This window comes from Spermophilus citellus, assembly GCF_964194105.1.
Source record: "Spermophilus citellus genome assembly, chromosome: 17".
In the NCBI taxonomy this organism is placed as follows: Eukaryota; Metazoa; Chordata; class Mammalia; order Rodentia; family Sciuridae; genus Spermophilus; species Spermophilus citellus.
In genome coordinates, this window is record NC_138199.1 from 29252371 (window position 1) to 29275048 (window position 22678).

Here is a 22678-nt window from a genome sequence, read left to right on the forward strand (position 1 = left end):
TTCTGACCCATCCCAAAGAGAAAAACAGCTGACCTTTAGGACTGGCGTCTGGGAGAGCACCAGGTCCCCTGCAAAAGATCCCAGGCCTCTGCTGGAATATTGCAGGAGTCGGGAAAGGCTGCCTCCACTTTTTAGACCAAACTGGCCCTCCATTTAGAACAAGAAGCACCAAAGCAGATTTGCAGTAGGGGCAGGAAGACCCGAGACTCCGGACGTGAGTGCCTCCAGGGCTGTTTCAGTAACGTCCTAGGGGCTCCCCAGTTCAGCCCTTCCTCCCAGTTCCAGGCAGGGGACTCCATCACTGTCCTTGCCTCACCCTTGAGGGCCGTTCATGGCCACCTCCCATTGTTTGGCATTTGGGGCCACTCTTACCACTGGGGGTCTCCATTCCTGCCTCCTGGCAGATGACAGAGCCACGCTCAGACCTGAGTCTGACTGCCGGGCTGCATGGTCCATCACGCCACACTCCCTCAACCACACAGCTTGCCCAAGGTCTTCTGGGGGTGATTTCTGCTGCCTCCCCTTCCTGCAAGTCCTTACATGAGGCCCTTTAATCTTCTATAAGGAGCCTGTGATGGCCCCATCTGTGGGCAGCTAAGGATAAACAGTCATGTTCTCTAGGGCCAGGGGTGGGGAGGCACTGAGCCGCCTTTAGCAAGCAGAGGCCCCACCTCTGAAGGCTGAGCCCCTTCCTTTAAAGTACCCTGTCCTCATCACTGCCACAGCAGGGACCAGAGGCCCTGAGGAGCTTGGCCTCCTGGCATAACCCCTAACCTCCCGCCCCTCAGGTCTGCTCCCACACTTCCCTTGGCTCTTGCTCTTCTCTGCCCTTGGCCTCCTGAGCCTGAGGCCTGCCATCCTAGCTCTGTCCTGGGAGGCAGACCCCCCCCCCCCCCCAGAAGCCCCAAGTTGGTTTTAGAGGTTAATAAAAATGAAGTGCTTTTTGACAAGGGCAGTAAATCCAGTAGACTGAAGTTGTCACCCTAAGAGGCAGGGCAGGAACATTAGAAAATAACTCAAGAGGGACCTCAATCAAATCGACTGCTGATCAGGGCGCCAAATGGAAGGCAGAACCGTCTGTATGTGTTTTTGGGATCCCTGCCACAGGCCGAGCATCAGGTCATGGAGACAGGGCCCTGATCCAGGCATCACGTCTGATGTGGGTACATTTCCTGTGGCTCCCACACCAGGGACCACAGTGGCGGTCCTGGGCTGGTTTTCCCCTGCCCTCTCCCAAGTGCGGTCACATGCTTAGGGCTGGGTCCCCTTGAGACACCAAACCAGCCTGTTATTGGGACATACCACAGGCGTGAGAGCCGTGGCAGGGCGGCAATGGGGAACGGGGAGCTGCCAAGAGCCTGCCTCGCCTCCCTGGAGGAGGGCACTGGAGGATTCCGTCAACGTGGCTGCTCTGAGAGACCCAGGGAGAGGCTGTATGGGGAGGGAGAGGCTGCCAGGGCTTCTATTCAGGGCTCCAGCTCAGCAAGTGGGTCAGAAAAGGCCAGGGTCAGGCTCAGAAAATTGTCACCTCATCTTCCCAGTGACTGGGCAACTCCTGCCATGTGGCCAAGCCAATTTTGCCTCTCTGGTCTTCGCCATGCAGGGACAGTTACAGCAGGGCTGGCTAGGCTGTCCTGAAGCCAAAGTCTGCCCACCTCCTCCCAGGCCAGCACCAAGGGGCTTGGCTGACTATATTCCAAGGCACCCGGATGAGGTCTTTTCGCCTCCCTTCCCCCCTCTCAAGAACTTTGAAGTTCCCTGAGGCCCACATATGGAAGGGGTTTAGCAGCTCTGAATGCGGCTTTTATTGAAGCCAGGTTAGCCTCTTAGCACCGGAGGCAACCTACCTTCCCCAATGCTCCCATTCCCATGGCTCAGCCTGCCCTCTGCATGCCACTGTTGGTCCCTGGGCCAGGCACAGCTGACCTTGAAAACCTGGGCTGCTTATGGAGGTCCCTGAATTTAGGCACCTCTTTCCTAGAGCCCTGAGGCTCTGCTTCCTCTGAGCTGGCCCATCCACCTCAGCCTTCCCTGCCCCAGGCAGCCTGAAGCCTTCACCCCAAAGCAAAAGACTACAAACCAAAAGCAAAGAAGCCCAGGGCCATGCTGGTGGCACCAGGGTAGCAAGGGCAGGGATGGTGGTCACTCGGGAATAAAGAAAGGGATCAGGACAAAGCAGCACAGAGACAGCCCTCAGCAGCCAGTCCCCACAGAAAAGAGGCCACCTTAGAGGTCTCAGTCCAAGGCAAGAGGCTTTCTGAAGTCCTGATAAGGAAATTTCATGCTAGCTACTTATAGGAAGACCATGATGGGCTAAGAGGCCTCTCTCTGGTCTTGCAGAGGTTTGGTAAAAACTATAAAGCCCTTCTCTGAAACTGACTTCATTCTCCCCGCCAGGCCAGGAGCACTTTCCGGGCACAGAGCCTGCTGCTAGTGAACATGGGGGAAGCAGCCTTTCCACGGCTGACGTGGCTCGGTGTGGACTCTTTCCTCAGGCCTCACATCTGCTGAGTCTCGCATTCGCCACCGTCATCGACAGTAAATGGCATGTCCACTGCTGTGCACAGCACGACAGGCTGCGTTCCACATACCCTGACGCTGATGGACGGGAACCTGGCACCTCCAGAAGTCCTCCAATCTAGGGCATGTCACCCTGACCTCCACTGGCCCTGTGACCACCCATACAACTGGACAACGGAGACATAGCTGCAGGGTCAGAACGGGCTCCGGGCTTCCTCCTTGGAGGCCCTGGAAGGCAGGTGGCACCGTGGGTAAGAGGCTGTGCTCAGGTCAGGCTCCTGGGTATGAACACCAGCTTCTCTGCTAAGCCACTCATGGGACCTCATCTGGGTCATCCTTTGAGCCTCAGCTTCCTCATACATCACATGGTGTGGATAATCCTAACACCTTGCAGGGCATCGAGGGCTGGGAATGGCAACTGGTACTCGGTGTTGAAAATGCACCATCATCACTAAACTGCATTGAAACACTCCCGCAGCTTCACACTGCACTCGAATTAAAGGGCAAACTCCTTGTGGCCTGCAAGGCCCTAGGCAATCTGGCCACTGCCCCCTCATCCAACGTCATCCTCTACTCCCGACGTGGTGGCCTCTGCATGCCTCTGAACACACCGACTCGGGGCTTTTCCCTTGTTGGTTCCTTTGCCCAGAATGCATGGTCCCTAGATCTCTCTTGGACAAATCCTTCTTACTATTTAAATCATAGTTAAAAAATGACCTCCTCAAGAGAGGCCTCCGTCCCTTTATTCTCTAATCCATAACCACTGCTCCTACCCTCCCCTGCTTTTTTCTTCTTTTTGTGGTACTGGGGATTGAACCCAAGGGTGCTCTACAACTGAGTGATTTGGTCTATTTATTTATTTTTTTTTTTGGAGACAGGGTCTAGAAAGTTGCCCAGGCTGGCTTCGAACTTGCAATCCCCCTGCTTCAGCTTCCCAAGTAGCTGGGAGGACAGGCATGTGCCACCACGCCTGATTTCATTTCCCTGTCCATCCAGCCTCCTGAGCTCACACACCGACTCCTGCTGTCAGAGTGCCACGAGGGCGGTGCTTCACCTGCCGGCCCCTCTGTGTCCCTTGTGCTCAGCACATGGAAGGTGCTCCGTCAACATTTGTGGACAAATGTACATACTGGGATGTGGAGGACAGAGACAGCAAAGCCATTCCAGGCCAGAGCTCTTGAGGACAGGGGTCAAGATGCCCCACGTTGCTGCTAGTCTCTCTTCTGTGTTCAGGGAGACTTGGCCTTGGCCCAAGGGCAGCCCTGTGACCTCTCACCACCCCAGACTCCCCCAGCACATTGAGGGTTTAAGGCTTAGGAATAGGAATCCTGAGTCATGGCCAAGACCATCATATGAACTGGATTCTAGGAGATCATCCTGTTTAGCTCCCTCCATCTGTACTGATGCCAGAGAACCAGAGAGGTGAAGAGATTTGTCCAAGGTCACGGAGCAAGTTAAAACAACAAACACAGGACTGGAAAAATGAAGCCTCTTGACTCCTACCAGCCCGAGGGCTTTCCTTCTCTAGCACCCTGTGTCACATGAGCCCAAGGGCTGCGGTGCTGCAGCCAGAGAGCCACCCAGGGCACAGCTGAGACATTCAGGCACCTGATGGAAAGGGACACTATAGATGTCACCGTGCTGGCTGGGTTCATCTGAGGCACCAGCCCTGGTTAGGGTCCCTGTCTAGGATAGAAATAATTCCAGCTTCTGGCTCAAGAGCAAGTTCCTGTCTAAGCAGAGCTAGAGAAAATCTCTCTGGGGATCACAGAACTTCCCCACCACAGGCCTTTCTGCAGAAGAAGCCTAAGAGCAGCCCCCATGCCCCTTCCCACCTCTACAGGTTCCATCCTGGAGGGTCAAGAACAACAGCCCTCACTGGAATCCAGAACCAATACCAGTTCCCCCCCCCACCACCACCACCAGGTATTAGGTAGGCATGTCCCAGGAGCAGGGGGCTGTTCCTCAAAGGTGCCAGGCAGCTGTCAAAACACAAGTGTGCTTTCTACCTCCAGCATATGACAGGGGAAAGGAAGCCAAAGTAGCCTGCTGACCAGCTCCCAGTAATGTGGGCAGCTGGCAAGGCCACTTAGCAGAGAGCTCAGTCTTTCTAGATCAGTGACCCTTCACCAGCACCTGGCAACATCCCCAAACCAGCACCTGCAGAAGTTTCTGGGCTCTTTTCAAAATGTCTGTCCTCCTGGGCCTGGGGCCTCACCATCTCTGGACACTACTATAACTCTGGGCCTGAGCAACTTTGGCCTTTCAGGAACCACTTTGGTTGGCAGGCTCAGCTCTCCCTGGTCTAGGGCCATCTAAAAGACGGGGCACCAAGCCCAGTAGGGCTAACTGGCCAAGCTGTGTGTGGGATGCAGAGATGCTGGGGAGGGCCAATGCCCATCCAACTCCCCAGGTGCCAAGAAACAGCAAGTGCCTTGATGAGTTCACTTAGAGGGAGCACTCCTGCCTTCAAGTTCTCTGAAATGGCACATAGGGTGCCATTATCCATAGGGTGGCTCTGCATCTGGGTGAGTTTGAATCTTCACCAAATTCTCAAAGACTCCTGCTCTGTAAGTCAAAAAGGCCTCTGGAGAGCCGACGTGGTGGAGAGAGGGGAGCACTGGAGTTGGGAGACTGCCCACGTGGCCCCGGGAGTCAGTCCCCTATTCTGGGGGGTGGCAAGTGCTGTAGGAAGCATAGTGGCCATGGGAATAAGCGGGTAACACTAACCCCACTTCCTACCTGTCAGTCTGGCTAAGATGCTGGCCCAAAAAAGGGCCTGGGAGGAAGCAGGCTGGCAGTGGTCTCTAGTCCCTTGTCTACAGCTGAAGGATCACTGTAAGAATGAGGGCGGGCCTGTGAATGGTGAAGACAGAGGATGCAGGTTCTTTCCCTCTGGCAAATAAGAAGGGTGGCAAAGCAGAGTGGTGGGCAGCTGAGGCCAGGACGGATTTCTATTGCAAAAGATCTCATAATTTTGTTTTTGATGCCCAGAGCTGGATGATGGGTAGATGAGCCTAAGACACATCTGTATCTTGCACCCAACACCCTTGTATCCTCAATGGTAGGAACAGCCAGTAAATGGCTAAGTGAACCTTTAGGGAGTTGCATGTCATTTGCAAACCTGGTGCAATCAAGAATAACCATCAAGCCGGGTGCAGTGGTGCATGCCTGTAATCCCAGCCAGCTACTTGGGAGGCTGAGGCAGGAGGATCATGAGTTCAAACCCAACCTCAGCAACTTAGAAAGGCCCTAAGTGAGACTATGTCTCTAAATAAAACAAAACAAAAGGACTGGGGATGTGGCTCAGTGGTTAAGCACCCCTGGGTTCAATCCTGGGTACCAAAAAAAAAATAAAAATAAAAACAATTGTCAACTTAAATGACCCACTCTGGAAGGGTCTGGGAGCTGTTCTGTGATGACAATCAAGCTCACGAAGAAAGGGACTCTCTTTTATGACCATCTGAGCCTTAAAGTTCCTCAGACAAGTAGCCCAAAGGGGCTCCCCCTGTGTTTCCCTGGGTAATAGAACGTAACAGAACAGGTGGACGTAGCAATACCAGCCCCTCACTTCCTAAGAGAAAGTCTTTGGAAGCAGGGAATTCTCAGGCCCACGTGGCAACCACTTGAAGCAGAGGGAAAGTCACCAGAAGCTGTTCTTAATTCTCTTCCACTCCCCTGGATCCTGCCAATTCAATCTGAGACCCCACCTTCAGCCAGTATTTGGCCGGGTCTTGGCCAGAAGGATCTTTGTCGTGGTTGCAGGGAGATAGTAAGGCGTTGATTTCCCCACAAATGCTTCTGGCCTGGCCTCACTCTGGGCCCTCTTAGCTTCTCTATGGTTCCCACAAGTGACCCCATTAAAATCTTTGGATGTTACAGAGTTGGGAATGGGATTCCTCCTTCAAACCCTTCCCCTCTGAAGCTCAACCTAAGAATCTAGAAGCAGGATGGAAGGAAGGGCAAGGCACAGAGCCTGGTCTACTTGTAAAAAAAAAAAGAAAAGGAAAGTAGAAATTCAAGTTCAATACTGAGAGCGCTGGCAGAACCCACAAACCCAAATGCCACGTGTCTCCTCTGCTGAACGCTTGCACAACACACTAACTGCCAAGTCAGGGGCTGGAATGAGGCCTCAGCCCCAGAATGCTCCTTGGGGACAAGAGCAGCCCTATCCTAACCCTGCCTCCCTGGGGTCCCAGGGAAGCTTGTGAGTGGTCCCTGATTCCCCTCCCACAGCCACCAGAGGCTCCCATACTATTTCAATGGCTCCGTTTTAATATGGAGACCTTTCCATTGGAACAGACTCTTCATTCCAGCATAGGGACCCCAGATGAGTCAGAGCCCCTCTTCCAGCCTTTAATGACATGTTGGTTAAATGGGAGCAGGAAGGCCACAGGTGTTTTGGCATCCACAACATTGAATCCTTAAGGCACAGTTAATGAGTTAATGAGGCGGCTCCTCCTGCCAAGCTGGGCAGGACCTGGCACCCTTCCCCCACCCCACCTAAAGTACTGCCTTGTCCCACCTCCTGTCCTGGCGGTGAGCCTGCTGCAATGAGAGAAATAGGTTAACGCAGCTGGCAAAGGAGAGAAGCATACAGTGGGCCCCACTGCCGCCTGCGCACCTACCAGCCCATGCAAAGCGAGGCAGACACAGGAGGACGGATGTCCCTCTGTCACTGCAGTGGCCCTGACACTGACACACTGTGTCACTCAGCATGTGCTAGGGGACTGAATCACCCGCTACACAGTGCATCCCCGCGCCAGAGCCACCCTGCAGTTGTACTGACGCCAACCAGCTCAGCAACACAGTGCCAGAAGTCACCATCAGATATGGAACTGTCAGACATCACCGGAGACAAACCCAGCTAGAGTTCTTGGAGTGGCTCCTCAGTTTTGCCAGCCATACATCAAAGAAAAAAAAAAAAAGTCTGGGTATTAGAGTTTAACAATTTAACCCTCTCTGCCTGGCACTTTCCCAAGAGGCAGGTAAACCGAAGGGCTCTGTTTGGCTGGCCCTGGGTCAGGAGCCTGCTGGGACAGTTTCTTGCCAACTTTGAGGTTTGGGAATAGATGTTGAGCTTTGAGCTGGTGTCCGCTGGCCTCAGCAAGGGCTGGGGAGAGGAGACAGGGAGGGGGTGGCTCCATTCTGCCGGGCACAGACAGCTGCCTCAGCATAGAGGGGCTCTGGTAACAGCCAGGGCCAGCAGGGCTCTGTTAGCCTGGTCCCTAGGGAGGCTGAAGGTGACACAGGGGCCAAAGCAGGGCAGCTCAAGTTGCTGCCCTGCCCAGCACTTTCCAGAACTGATGTCACCTCTAAGGGGTCAAGTATGCCCCACTGGCAGATGAAGCTAAACAAGAAGCCAACAGGCCCAGGAGTACTTCCTCTTGGCAGGTGCCAGGAGCCTCTATGCTAGCTAGAAGAACTTGTGCAGAGGATACTCCTCTGAGCTACAGGAGGGCTTTCAAGTCTCCATCACAACTGGCCATGGCTTCCCTTGTCACTACCTTGAAGAAGGAACATGGCTCTCACCAGCCAGGACTGGCATCCTGCAATGTCTTAGGCAGTTGATTCAGTCTGCAGAGTTATCAAGTGCTTACTTTGTGTTAAGCGCTGGGTCTGGCTCTTCCTTGGATGCCTGATGCCAGGGCCCAAAGCCAGCCTCAAGGCAGCCTGCCCAGCTGCAGGACAGTCAGCTTCTATCTCAGACTTTAATCCCAACTCAGGTCTGGGGCTGCAGGAAGGGCCAGCAGTGTGCCCTGGCACAGCTTGGTCTGAGCTGCCTGCTGGGTCAGGAACCCCCTGGCACGCTGATTGAGTTGCCTGGTGCCCAACTGGCACCTGGCCAGCAGTCATCTGGGTGGTCCCTGAGGCAGCAGCCTTCAGACCCCAGACTCAGCACATCACTACCTCCCCAACCCCGCCCCCTTCCTCCCTGACAGGAATGATCCCGACAACTTGCACAAAGAAACCTCACATGGTGGGTAGTATTGAGGTGCCCCTCAGCAAAGAGGCAGCCAGCAATGTCCACAGGAAGAGGGGTGAGGGAGATCAGGCCTGTGCTGGTTGAGTGGGGCAATGAGACCCAAAAACCTTCTGCCTGGTCTGCTAGAATAGACTCAGAAAGCAGGCAGGCAGAGTCTACTTGCATAGGAGACAGTCCCTTTTTCGGAGACAGGGACAATTGCAGAGAAGGCAGCTAGGGCTAGGGTGGGGACAGCAACAAGCATTCATCATCAAGTTCAAGACGCTTAAAGCAGACCCACACGCATGCCCCAGCCTCTGTTCTGGGACTTCTTAGTTCAGGCAGAGAGTGCCCCCAGCAGCCCCCAGCCCCTCTAGCCCAACCCCTTCTGATCCCTTTAGTCCCTGGCTAGCACCTTGTGGCGAAGCAGCTTGCTGCGTACTCGGCCCCAGAGCCGGGCGCCAGTATTGGGGCCCCGTTTGCTCCCGGGCTCCTCCAGCTGATCAAGGCAGCAGCGCTCCAGGGGTTCGCACACTGCCTTCAGGCTGCAGTCGGGCTGAGGCAGGACGTCGGTCATGCCGGCGGCTGGCCTGCCAGGCCAGCTCCGCGCAGGGATGCGGAGAGGAGCCGGAGGCGTTGGAGAGGTTGCTGTGTGGAGCGCTCAGTCCGGGACTGTGAGTGGAGCAGCCGCCAGCGCGCGCGTTGCGGGGCTCGGCTTTCTCCTCCCTCCGCGTCCTCCCACTTTCCCCTCCCCACCTCCCGGGAGACTGCAGCCCGCAGCGCACTGAGAGCAGCCGTCTGCTGAGCGCACCGCAAGTGCCCAGCGCCTCTCCGCAGCCTTCTCTCCCCTCTGCCTGCGGATCGGCCCGCGGGATGCTGAGTGCGTGCGCCACCGCCGGACGCAGGCAGAGCGCAGAGTGCCCCCGCCGCACAGAAGGAAGTGACTCAAAGGAGTCGCTGGAGCTGCCCCTCCAAAAACACCCAGCCCCCGGGCTTTAACTCTTGGCAATCTGGCGCTGCTCCTCACCGACCCTGCGTCCCTCCTTCTAGCTCCTGCTAAATAAAGTTTGACAAGCAGCTAAACACAAGCCAGTCCTTTCCTGGCTAAATCCCTCCGTTAACTCCTTCACCACCAGGCTGCTCCAGGGAGTCTTGAGGCCAAGCCAGGGGGGCTTGCAGGAGCCAGGATTCCAGCAAGAATCACCCTCCTCCCCTATAAAGGGTCCACACTGACTTGGAGTTCTACTTTCCTCTACCCCCAACTCCTGCCCCAAGGAACTGCTATCAATGCCACTTAGGTGACTAGACAGATACTTAGGGGCCAGCACTCCCAAACATTCTCTCCTGAGAAATGTGAAGAATAAAGAGGAAGCAGGTATGGTGGTGCACAACTGTAATCTCAGCAACTCAGGAGGATCATAAGACTAGCCTTAACAAATAGCAGGACCCTCAAAAAAAAAAAAAAAAAAAAAGGAATAAGGATGAAGCTCAGTTGTAGAGCACCCCTGAGTTCACTCCCCAGCACTGGGGGAAAAAAGAAAAGAATAAAATGGATCCTTAGTGGGGCAGCCCTCTGGGCTTTCGCAGCCCTAGTGGTAATCAAGCCACTGTGGGCCCTCTGGAGGAACATGGGCAAAAGCCAAGGTGACTCTGGTCATAGGTGTCCAGCAGGAGGTGTTTCAAGCTATGGCCTTGCACATCTCACCAAAAGTCTTTTGCAAAGGACACCCAATGGTAGAGGGGCAACCAGTCACATATGTGTGCTGAGCACTTCAGGAGACAGGGAGTAAAATCTTGTTTTTGACTCTTAGTGAATATTCTAACTGAAGAGTGAGAAGTGAATCATTTCTTACCATGCAAGTTAGAGTACGATCCTTAGAGACAAGAGAAAAGCATGAACCCCAGATGGCTAGGGTAGTCACAACCCAGGCATCCAGGACATCCTGCCACTGTGGAGCTAGGCATGTGGAAGAAGCAAACCAGTATCTGCACAGTGCCAACCATGAGGCAGGTCCCATGCAGGGCTTTCAAATAGCCAACTACATTTATGTGAACTTGGTGTTCCTGATTGGGGCTCAGGGAGGTAAAGTTTTTGCCTGAGGCCATGCAGCTGCAGCTAAGGCCCTGCTCTTCACAACCACTGTCTCTGCAGGTTCTTTGGATTCAGGAAAAAGAGCTGGGTCTGGACATTGCTTGGTAGACTACAGTTGGGACAAAGAGACCAGTCCTTGGCATCCAAATGCCTTTGTTTGTGGAGAGGTCTCACCCCCAACAGTTCTTAGGGTTTTACATCTGAGTCCTTAAAATGCTTTTTTTTTTTTTTTTTTTGGCGCGGGGCTGGAGGTGGGGCACTTTACAACTATGCTATATCCCCAGCCCTTTTAATTTAGACAGGAGGTTCTTACTAAGTTGCTGAGGGTCTGAGTTTCTGAAGCTGGCTTTGAACTTGTGATCCTCTTGCCTCAGCCTCCCAAGCTGCTAGGATTATAGGCCTGCCCTACCATACCCATCTTCTTGAAGCCTTCTGAGAAAGAGGTAGTTTCATGGCAGAGTGAGCAGGGAACTAAGTGGTCATAATTAGAGTGGCCCTTTTATCAGCACCACACTCTCTACACAAACTAATTCAAGCTTTCCCAAACTTTATGAAGTACCCCATTTTACATTTGAGGAAACCAAGGATTAGCTTGCCCAAGGCCAGGATGGGCTAGGATATGAAAAGAGGTCAGGCTACCTCTAGAGCCTCTGCCTCCTCACCCTGCAGGAATGAGACCTCAGTAGGATAGGATTGGGTCCTGTATCACTGGTGGAGGTGGGGCCTTGGGCTCTGGGTGTCCCTGCAGGGTGTCCCTGGGCCAGTCCCATCTCTTTCAGGGCTCCACATGACACCACCTTCTGCACAGTGCAAGCGGGGCTGGGCTGCCAAAGATGCAGACAGCCAAAGCCACCCAAGGCCACTGTAACTAAAGATGGGCTAAGTAAGCCACACCAGCCAGTATGCTGAGAGGGAGGTGACAAGACCAACAAAGGCAAAAGGCCGGAATGCACCTGTGTCCCCTGTCCAGCTGAAGCCTGAGTCCCTCTTCCTGACCCATCCCTTGCTTGTCTCTTCCAGGGTACTTGGGTGCCACTTCTGAACAATCTTTCTCCAGTCCCATGAGGGACAAGGTAGCTCCCTCACCACAACTGCCATCAAACCTATTTCCTCCAGAAGGCTTTGTTCATTCCTTCAGTGCCATGTCTTCATCAAGAGGCAGTAACTGAGGTCCTGGCTGAAAGAATCAGAGGCGAGACAAAAGCCAGCATTTGACAAAGCTGCCAGCCTGAGAAAAGGAGGCAGAAAGGCTTTTGTGCATTCATTAACTACCAGCTGTGCACCTACTATGTGTTACACCCAGACAGACTAGGCCTGATCTCTTCCCTCAAGAAACCCAGGATCATGCTTCAGGACCGTGCAGATAAAGTGCTATGAAAGTCAAGAGAAAGAAGAGAACCTTTCTAGCCAGAGGGAATTGGGGACAGCTTTGGGGAGGAGATGGAGCTGGCTCTCTGAGGCAGGGGAAATGCCCCAGCTTTACTCTGCACTCTTTCAGCAAATGTGCAATGTCTGGTTGTATAACTGGTTGGAAAGATGCCATTGTGACTGCTCACCCTGTCACCTGATGCAGGTATCATCAGCACTTTGCACTGGCTGCTTGACTTCAGAACTAGGCCCTCACTGGCTGAGGTTCTCTTCCCTCTAGCTGGGTCACATGCCCCAGGGTACAGTCTGGGGAAATTGTGTGCTGCTCCCCACCGCTGGGTGTGTGGGAGAAGGGGGGGCAGGATAAATCCTGTTCCCAAAGCCCTTTACTTGTCTGTCTTAGAAACCCCAGGCTCAACACTTGTCTGGGTAAAGCAAACCCTGATTGGATGAGCAATGGCCAACTGGTCTCCATGGTGACAAAAGTACCTTAGCAGATGGGTAGCCGAGTTGGGAGGCTCTTCCCTGGAGATGCTCATCTTTCCCTTCCTCCCTATGGACCTGGACCTTCCTTTGGGGTCAGTACAGATTTGCCTTCTCTTCCCCAAGCCTGACTCATTCCTTCCTGGAATCAGTGGCCTAGGACCAGAGCGGAGGAGGAATTGGGCAAGACAAGTGTCCCTAACAAGTTCCTCAAAAACGGCAATCTGAATTCTAGTCTCTGCTGTCCATCACAGACCCTTCCCCATCTCTGCTAGCTGGGACGCGCTCAGGTTATTCTGGCCACCCAGGAAGTGACCATATCCCCTCCTGCCTGTGTCCATCCCTTCCATCTTGCCGCAGCTGGCAGAATCCGCCTCTGAGGACACGCAAGGGCCCCCTGTCTGGATAAACAGAGCCTGGGCGGTAAGGCCCCCACAAACAGATGTCACTGCCTTTGGAATTAAAAACATTCCTGGTGGACTGTCCCATCCTCCCTCATCCCCTTCCCAGGCTCTCTGCCAGAGGAATGAGGGGCTGTTTCTAGGGAGAAGTGGGTAGGACCCCAGGCTATATGCAGGGAGGGGACCCGCCACCCAGCACAGCTGTGATTGAAGTAAAATCAGGTTAAAGTGATCAGCAGAGGCATCACTGAGGGGGAAAAAGGTCAACAGGGAATAATATGTAGCCCGAGACATGTGGGCGGGAGAGGTAGGGACTGCCACAGTGCTGCCTTGGTGACAGCTGGGGGTGGGTATAGCTTCTAGGCAAATCCTCCAGCCTGTGAACACAAGGAGGAGGATTCTGCTCCAGAACTTTGGGATGTGGCTGCTACTTCTCTAGAGTGACCTCCTTTTCCCCTTTTCATCTCCCCCCACCCCCAGTCCAGACCAGAACCCTGATTCCTTGTTCCCGTTCTTTAGCTCAAATGACTAATCTAGGAAAGGGGGTTTCTGAGCAGCAACCTAGACCACGGCTACAGCTGTCCCCTCATGGGAACTGCTCAGGAGCAAGACGGGGAAGGGGGAGCCCTAACAGGCCACCCTGAGAGTCACACGGTGTAAGAGTTGGGCTTCCCAGAGGAGCCTGGCACTGGGCTGATGATGAAGAACAGGAGAGTGTGGTGTGGTTGCCCAGATCACTCCCTCAGCCCAGAAGGGCATGGCATAGGGTAGGCCCAAAGGAACAGAGCTGGGAGGCATGATACCTGTGGAAGGTGAGGTGGGCCAAGGCCCTGGGGTATAGGGAGGAAGCCAGGGAGTGGTTCCTGCCCGAGGACAGACACAGGAGTCTAGGCTTTGTGAGAACCAGGCAGGACAGTGCACAGGAGCCCAGAGAGACCGTGGTCCATGGAGAGGCCGCGGAACCCAGTGGAGGACAGCACATCACAGTGAAAACTGTGGGGAAGCAGGGATGGGCTTACCCTCCCAACAAGAATGGCTCTGTAGCCCCTGTATCCCCCTGTGCTCTCACAAGGTTCTCTACACACCCTAACCAAAACCCAGAGGTCCAAGGACAGAGGTTGTCCCAGAATGGGAAACAGAGACCCGTTCATATGTCTACCTATTTGAATATCTGCTATGTGCAAGGCTTGTGTGAGGGCCAGGGATGGGAACCCCTTGCTCAAAGTCACCAAGCAGCCAATGGCAGAGCTGTAGTTCCATTCAAGTACCCATTCACTCATTCGTCACCAACTGGATCCCCACCACATGCTAGTAGGGGGCCTTGGCACAGCTCACAGTCTAACTCAGCCAAATGCACCCCTGGCTGTCTCCACTAACCTTCTCCTCCAAGGAGATCACTTGATAGTAATTGGGCCTCTTTCAGGCAGTCCATGTCCAAGGCCCCAGAGCTCCCCAGGAGTCTGGTCCTTGCCTGCTAAACAGTTATGCATGAGTTTGCAGCAGTCTGAGCTCTGGAACCCCAACTCTGTCAATAAATGGCTATTGGCTGGGCACGGTGGCACACACCTGTAATCCCAGCAGCTCAGGAGGCTGAGGCAGTAGAAGTGCAAGTTCAAAGCCGGCCTCAGCAAATTAGCGAGACCCTGTCTCTATATAAAAGATTAAAAAAAAAGTGTTGGAGATGTGGCTCAGTGGTTAAGCACCCCTGGGTTCAATCCCAGTTACCAAAAAAAAAAAAAAAGTGTCTATTGGTGGCTATAGACAAGATACCCAGGGTGGGGCTGGACAGCAGGCTCCAAGGTGGGCTCCAGGTTTAAGATGTGCACAGCATAAGGAAAGGAGGCAGCCAGGATGGCCAGTTACTTTCTCCCCAGCCCACACTAAACCTGCCCAAGGTGAACTGCCATCATACCACCTTCCCAGAGGTACGTGCTGCTTCCCATGCAACCACCTCTGGCTGGTGACCCCCAGGGGCATGGTGGTCCTAGGTAGAAAGAAGAGGTTAAACCTGCCCAAGAGCTTGTATGCTAAGGAAGGACTGTCCTGGGCACACCCCTGGCAATCCCCAGTCTTTCTCATGGCACATTTGGTCACAGAACAGGGTGGAAAATCCACTTAAGCCTTTAGGAAAATATTGCTTATCTAAACCCACCCAGGGAGAGAGTAGGCAGAGCCCACTCCTCCCCCAGTGTCCATCTATTCTTTTCTGACTTCAGGACACAAGTCACAGGAATCACAGCCGGGAGCATGTCCAGACCCCATAGGCCACTTGCCTGTTCCCCCTCACGGGAAGGAGGAGGTATGGCCAGGGTCTCCCAGCACAGCCAGTGGGCACTGTGCTCTGGATACATGGGTCTCCCAGGCCACACGTGACAGAAAGGATTCAGTCTGAAAGTGGGTCACAGGGCAGGTCTGAGGAGACTCGCTGCTCCCTTCTCCCCATGCATTATTGAGCAGCTCCCTTTCACCCAACCACAAGTGTAAAGTGACCAGAAGAGAGCCCTGGGCAGCTCAGGAACCTGGGCCCAGTGCTGCCTGATTACCATGGACTCGGCAGCCACTTCCTCTGAGCTTAGGCTAAATCGTATTCAATAAATTTCTCTTTTTTTGGTCAAATCAGGAGCTTGGGCTAAATCGTATTCAATAAATTTCTTTTTTTTTTTTGTTTTAGCTGAGGATCCTCTCTACTCTTTTTTTATTCCAATGTTTATTTTTTAGTTTTAGGTGGACACAATATCTTTATTTCTATGTGGTGCTGAGGATGGAACCCAGTGCCTCACATGTGCTAAGTGAGCACTCTACCACTGAGCCCCAGTCCCCGCCCCCCTCTACCCTTTTTGCTCACATAAAATTATATACCAAAGTCTCTTTTATCTCCCCAAACAGAAGCTGAAGTGGAGAGTAGAGGCCCTGGCTGAAGCGGGGTGTGGGACCTACTGTTCCCACTCCCTTGTCCTCTAACCGTCACCTGTCTTGGGGCTCTTAAGCTCCTCCTGAGGTTCCCAAACTCTGCAGACAGAACCTGAAGCCCTGGATTCTCCTTTTGGGCATCTTGGACTCGGACCTCAAGTTCTGCGGGTGGACCCACCAGTGCCAGCGTTTCTCGTGGGAACTGCTGTTTCTCTTGACCACAGGGCCCCCTCCCACCCGCCCTTATTATCCCTCAGGATGTGGGGGTGTGGAGGTAGGGAAGATTAGGGGCTTTTTAAGGAAACTTCCGGGTCAGAGTTCTGGATCCATAAACCATCTCTTATCTCCACTTCTTTTCCCACTTTGGGAAAACTGTGGGCTTCTGAAGTGTTGATGTCGGTGTCCCTCAGTGGCCTCTCAGTGGCATAACACTTATCTCATCTAGTCCATCAGGCTAGTGTTTTCTGGGTCACTCTGGGGTGTGCCCTGAAGCCAGTGCAGCTCAGCTCTTGCCTCTGAGGGTGTAAGCAGGCTGTGCCTGTCCCTGTCCCAGCCCACAGGGTGCAGGCTCCCCCAGTGCCACATGGCTCACACCTCTCGGGACCAAGGTGAAGGCCAGGCTGGCTGTGTGGGACTGCTTAGGTTCTGGAGGTGCTGCAGGCTTGAGGGAGGCCAGCAGAGCCCACCCTAGGGGGACCCCATACTGGCATCCACAGGTAGCCTCAGCCCTAACTCGGCGCGTTCCTGGCCACTCTTCTCCTAAGTATTTTCTCAATGCTTTTGGAAAAGAATCAAAAGTGGGACCACCCTAGGAATCAGTTTTTGGGATTCCCGGGAGGAGGAAGCAGCCTGTCTGCAGGGAAGTGACCTGCTTACCAAGTGCCTTTGGTTTTACCTCCATGGGCCTGTCTGAAACCCACCCAGGCTGCAGAGGACTTGCACTGGAGGGCACCTGAGACCAGCCAGCTGGCCTCAAACCTGGGTCCTCTGCCTCTAGGTCAGGGAGTCCCCACCCCACAGCTGAGAGTACCCATCTTACGGTTTGGAGAGAGGCTGGGTATTCCCAGGGTCTGAGAGAATCAGTTTGCAAGGTACTCTCTGCATCGGATTCTCAGCTTGTCACACATCCCTCAGAGGTGGGCCTGCGGGGGTGGGCACCAAGCCGGCCTGCCAAGGAGGCATTCCCAAGTGGGGAGAGGGAAGGAGACTGAGCCTCCATCTGCTTCCTATTGAATGTTTCCAGTCTCCAGCAATCACTGGCAGAGCCCAGGCTCCCCAAATCAGGAACACCTGGGTAACAGAGGCAGCTGGGCCAGGGGTTCACATTAGGCATTTAGAACAGCATTTGGAGAGTGGGGCGGTCACTCTCTCAGCGTCCTCATCCTGGCTTTCTTTGCAGAGGATAAGCTTTCTTTTGCCCACTTTCCAAGTATCCCCAAAACTTCTAGACCAGCCTGAAAGAGGGCCAGCAGGTAGGGCACTAGACTGGGGGAAAAAAATTGAATCTGCATCAGCTGGGGTGGGTGGCCCCATGAAGGACAATAGGTCTAGTCCCCAGGCCCTGGGAGGAGTGGTGTCTGATGCAAAGAGTAGAATCAGGCCTGGTACTCAGTCTCTCTGTCCCCATGTAGCCTCCAGGACTGGCAAGGTGGTGGTAATGGGGTCAAAGGGAAGCATCCCACTTGGGCTGGCTCTGAGAATAGCAGGCACCAGAGAGGGAGAAGCACAAATTAGAGGGAGATACAGCTCCTGCCATGCATGTCTGGCCCAGTGCGGGGAGGGAGGGACTCCATCTTCCAGGGGAGAGGCTGTATTCCAGGGCCGGGAGCTGCCTGGGGTTGTAAGGTATGCCAGGATAGGGGTTTGGGGGGACTACAATGGTGGAACGAAAGGGAAAGGTCCACCAGCCAAGATCTTTTCAAGGCAGCCTCCACTCCTGTCAAATAAGGTGTCCCTCAGGAACATGGGCCCAGCGGTGGTCAGCATGACCCAGAAACAAAGGTCTAAAGGACAAATGGGACAAGGTGCCAGGAACCCACATTAATGGGCCTGTTATTTGTCCAGGGAGGGACTCCTGGTCATTTAGGTCGACATTCCAGAGGCCAGGCTATCAGGGCAATAGAGCTGGCCATCATGACCCTCAGGCAGAGTGAATCCAGGACAATAGACCCCTTGGGGGCCAGAAGGAGGGAGATGGGGTGGGGGAGCTCTCGACTTCTGCCCCAGCAGGCTCCTGACCCATGTTCTCCCAGAGCTCCCTCCAGCTCTGCAGAGTAATTAAAACCAGAAGCAGCTCTCTGCGGGCTGACAAAGGACCCTTGTTCCAGGGCTCCTCGCTCACACTGCACTCTGGGCCTGACCCCGCCAAGCCTAGGCGAGACATGTCTAGGACAAGCCCAGAGCTGCTCTGCCCTAGGCACCGCAGGCAGTGAGGACCCCCAGGCTTGACTTCCCCAGTCACTCTGAGGTGGTCCCATCAAAGCTGGGACTGACTCCATCAGTATAAGAAAAAGGATGGCCTCTCAGAGGTCCCAACACAGGGCCCACAGACTGCTGATAGACTTAGGAAGGGGGCCGTTGGACAAGCTGTACCCACACTGTCTGAAGGAAGGTGGGGGGACAGGGGACCTGAACCTGCTAGCTTAGGGCAAAGGGACTTCGCCATTAAACAAGTACTGACTCTGTGCCAGGCCCCATGGCAAGGGCTTCAGGACTCTCACATTAGAGGAAACTGAGGCTCAGAGAGGTAAAGCAACTCAACCTGTTCCCCCAACTAATGAATGGAGTAAGCAAAACTTGAAGCCCCTGATCTGTCTGCCCTCAAGGCCCTTCAGTGCTGGCTGAATAATAAAAATTCTCTCATGGTTTCTTTACTAGGTGGTGGAATCCTGTCCATTCTTTGGATTCACAGCACTGTGCCTATCATTTAGAGGGCATTCAATAAACCGTAAGTGACATGAATAAACCAGTGAAAGGCCTGGAGATGCATGTCACAGCTCTATCCATCTCGTTCAGGTACATTATATTCTTTGAGCCTCAGTATAATGTGGTGGTAGCTGGGTGCAGTGACGCATGCTTATAATCCCAGTGGCTCGGGAGGCTGAGGCAGGAGGATCATGAATTCAAAGCAGCCTCAGCAACTTAGTAAGGCCCTAAACAACTCAGCAAGACCCTGTCTCTCCATAAAAATATAAAAAAGGGCTGGGAATGTGGCTCAGTTGTTAAGTGCCCCTGGGTTCAATCCTTGGTACCAAAAAAAAAAAAAAAAAAAAAAAAAAGAATAATGTGGTGGTGAAGAATGGGAATAATTATCCCATTTAATAGATAAGGAAACTGAGGCTTCAAGAGCCACTGACCTTCAGTTTGGATTGCTCTTCCCACAGCATCAGGGTCACTGCACTTCCACACACAATACATCTAAATCACTGGCCACTGGACAAGAGGCCCTGGGAAAGAGTCAAGGAGCCAGGGATGCCTTCCTGGGGGAGAGAAGGCCACAGGATGCTGACATTATAAGGTTCCTAGTGATCAGTTGTGCCTTGGGGCCATGGGGCCCTGCTGTTTTATTATGGCCAGGGGGTGATGAACAGTGTATGGGGGAGGGGGACCTGGGTCTGGAGAGGAGGCTAGGAAATCTTCATCCCAGAGATAAGCTTTCTTTTTTTTTCTTACCTAAAACCATGAAGGTCTAAGATGTTATTGTTTAATAAAAATGTTATGAAGAACTAAGGAGTTATTATTTAACGGGCACAGAATCCAGTGAGGAAAATAAAGAGGTCCGTAGAGGAATACTGATGAAGATCATCCCACAATGTGAACGGACTTAATGCCATTGGGCTGTACACCTGAAAACTACGAAAATGGTAAATTTTGTGTTGTGTATATTTTACCACAATTAAAAAAAAAAAGAATAAAAAGTTAGAGGGTCTAGATATGGTCAGATTTGCCAACGGGGCTCCATAGACATCCCCAGTCCTGGAGGCCAGGGGTGTAGCCTTCATGACCTCCTCCCAAGTATGGATTATAATAGCTCCGACTTCTCACAAGCTTCCAAGTGGCCTGGTTAAGAATGTCAAAGAAATCCTCCCTGGCCTGCCTATTAACCTTAAGACACAGGCTCCAAGCTCCGGGAGGGAAGGGAACAGAGCGGGAGGCAGCCCATCAGCTGGAACTTGGCAATCAGGGGTGAGGGTAAGTTACCACCCAGGACAGGACAGCGGCACGTCCTTCTTGGCCTGGAATGCTGTCCTTTCCCACTCCAGGGTCTTGAGCACGCCTATGCTCAAGAAGGGCTGCCAGGACAGGCTAGCTATGGGAAAGCATAGCTCCACACAGGGGAGCCAGGCGACGTGGGGCAGACCTCAGGCTCCTGGTGGAGGCAGGGAATAGGAGGGTGGGGGTGAGGGGGCAAAGGCACAAAAGTGCTCCTCTGGCTTAGGCAGCTCCTGGGTCTCACAGACTCCTCTCCAGTCTGAGGTCAGGGGTAGGAACTGAGCTGTGGGGCCCTTGAGGGAAAGCTCTCCTCTCTGGCCTAGCCAGCTAAGAAGGGTTGGACCCTGGGAATATGCTAATCAGTCAGCAGGCTGGTCCCAGTTGGGGACAGCACATCTGGAGCCTGGGGCAGCTTGGTTGGAAATAGACTAGGATAAACATTCAGGAGTCCCTTGGGAGCAGGAAGCCAAAGCAGGCAGAGGGGGTTGGGGGGAGTCCTGGATGAGTTGTAACCCTGCCAGACCGGGCTGGGGGTAGGGCAGCAAGGAGAGGGTGAACAGTGGGGCCACCTGGACTGAGAATCCACAGGTAATGACCCCCTTGGGTCTGGAAAGAAAAGGAGATCTCCTGAGCCTGAAGAAGAGAAAGGGACTAAGCTGGTGGGACCTCTCACTAAATCTGCAGTGACAAAGGACAGACCCCTGAGAGTCACACGCTGACACCCAAATCCTTCTCTATCCCATCTAGGATCATTTCTAAGCACGACCAGCTTTGGGTGGGAGTCGGGGTGCGTTCCCTGAATTTGGAACCCTCGCTCAACCACTAATGAGATGGGACTGGCCATGTCACTCACCCTTTCTTGTCTTGCTTTTCTTCTCTCTAAAAGACAGGACTAGATTCCTGCCGGGTCTCAAACCCTTCAGATCTTCTGTATTCATTCCTTCACCTCCCCTCCTTCTTGCAAAGCTCACAACCTCCCTGCTTAGAGCCAGCTGGGCTCTTCAGTTTCCTAAGCTGCTCCCTGCACATTCCGGACCTTTCCACCCCTTCTACCACTCCAGAGCCTGCCCACCTTGCTAGAAGAACACAGTCTAAAGACGGCAGTTACTATGCAGGCCGTTTTATAAAATGCTTGATAGTACCCTAGAAATAAGAGGGTTTATGATAATATTCCATAAAAACAGGGAAAAAAATACACACTGTGATTAAAACTATATAAACATGTATATATCCAAGGAAGGGAAAAGTTACAAATAAAATGGGTGTTCCAGAGGAGCAGGAGTGGGATGGTTTGTGACTACGTTTCGAGTTGCTTTACTATGATTGCGATTTTCTTTATGATATAAACACTGCCTTTGGAATCAAAAGATCTGGTTTTCTGAAACCCCTTTTGTCCCACACCTCTGCCTCAAAGCCTCCCTACCTCCAGCCCTCGATGACCTTTCCCTCTTTGAATTCCTGGGGCCTGAGTTCTCATCTATTACTTAATGGGAGCAGTGGGAGGCTGGGAGCACCTTGTGAGGGACTCTGGAGCTGGTGGCTCCCCAGGTTCAAGTCCTGGCCCTCCTACCCCAGCCACGTGAGTAACCTTGGACAGCTTGCTTCAACCTTCCATGCTGCCTTGCATTTCTCATCTTTATCATCATGCTGACATTCCCAACCCACAGGTACTATGAAGATGCCCTGAGATCAGAGAGCGAGCACTGAGCACAGGGTGGGGCTCTTTGTAAGTGCAGATGGGATCATTGCTGTTGGCATCACTGGCCCTCCAGTTGACGTATACAGAGTGGGTTCCTCAAGGCCAGGACCTGCACCCTGAGGCCCACTGCAGGTGCACGATAAATCCTCCTCCCCTTGCTCTTTCCTATGCATTCTAACTTCAGGTGCACCAGGCAGAAATGTTCCCAGTCCAGACGGGACAATAATCCAGGCAAAGGCAGACTGAGCTCTCCTTATGCCACAAAAAAGGATCCTGGGGCAGAACACTCTGGCTGTTCTGCCACTAGCCATGTCAGGGCCCTTTAAGTACGCTGGAAAATTTCCTTCCTCCTCTTTTTCTCTTTCTATATATTTATTTATTTTTGAGGCAGGGTCTCACTATATTGCCGAGGCTAGTCTCAAACTGGTGGGCTCAAGAGATCCTCCTGCCTCACGTTCCCCAGTAGATGGGATTACAGGTGTGTGCCAGTGCACCCAGCGTTAGGTTTCTTGATGAAGACCCGAGGCAAGAGGACATGGCACAGAGGAGAGAGCATGGCCTTCCCTGTATACATAAGCAGAGATGCCTTGGCTAAGATTCTTAACTTCGGTGTCTTGGTGTCCTTATCTGTGAAATGGGGAAGACAGAAAGGTCGGTTTCTTTGCGGAGCTATTGCAAAGACCACATGAGACAACATTTGGAAACAGGCTTTCAAGAGCACAAATGCCAAACACACATGTTGGTGATTAGAACTGCCATTTATCTGTCACTAAACACTGCCCACCCCTGCCTCCCACTCTGGATTCCATGACCCATTGCCACATCAAGCAAAGCCAGAGAGGGCCACTCATCATAGGAGCAAATGCCTGGAGCTCAGACAGTAGGATCCCTCTGGCTGGGCTGAGTGGGAGGGGGCCTAGAAAGAAGGGCAGCCATAGAAGTGGGCCTCTTCTCCCCGCCTTTCCTGCAGTATCCCCGAGAACCCGGCTGTACCATGAGGCTGCCTCCAGCTCCATCCTCAATACCTG

General features: G+C 53.2%; 1 protein-coding gene across 6 annotated transcripts in view; it reads right to left on the minus strand.

Annotated features, from left to right (window-relative positions):
* ABR (ABR activator of RhoGEF and GTPase) overlaps window positions 1–22678 on the minus strand; it is a 192626-nt gene that overhangs the window by 12370 nt on the left and 157578 nt on the right. The window contains exon 1 of one of the 6 annotated variants that reach the window (XM_081272946.1): window positions 8901–9498. The exons of the other annotated variants lie outside the window; for them this stretch is intronic. Coding sequence (XP_081129072.1) covers window positions 8901–9062 — 162 coding nt within the window. The 5' untranslated portion in view covers window positions 9063–9498. Of the gene's footprint in view, window positions 1–8900; window positions 9499–22678 lie in introns of those variants that run through there. 6 annotated transcript variants of the gene reach the window in all.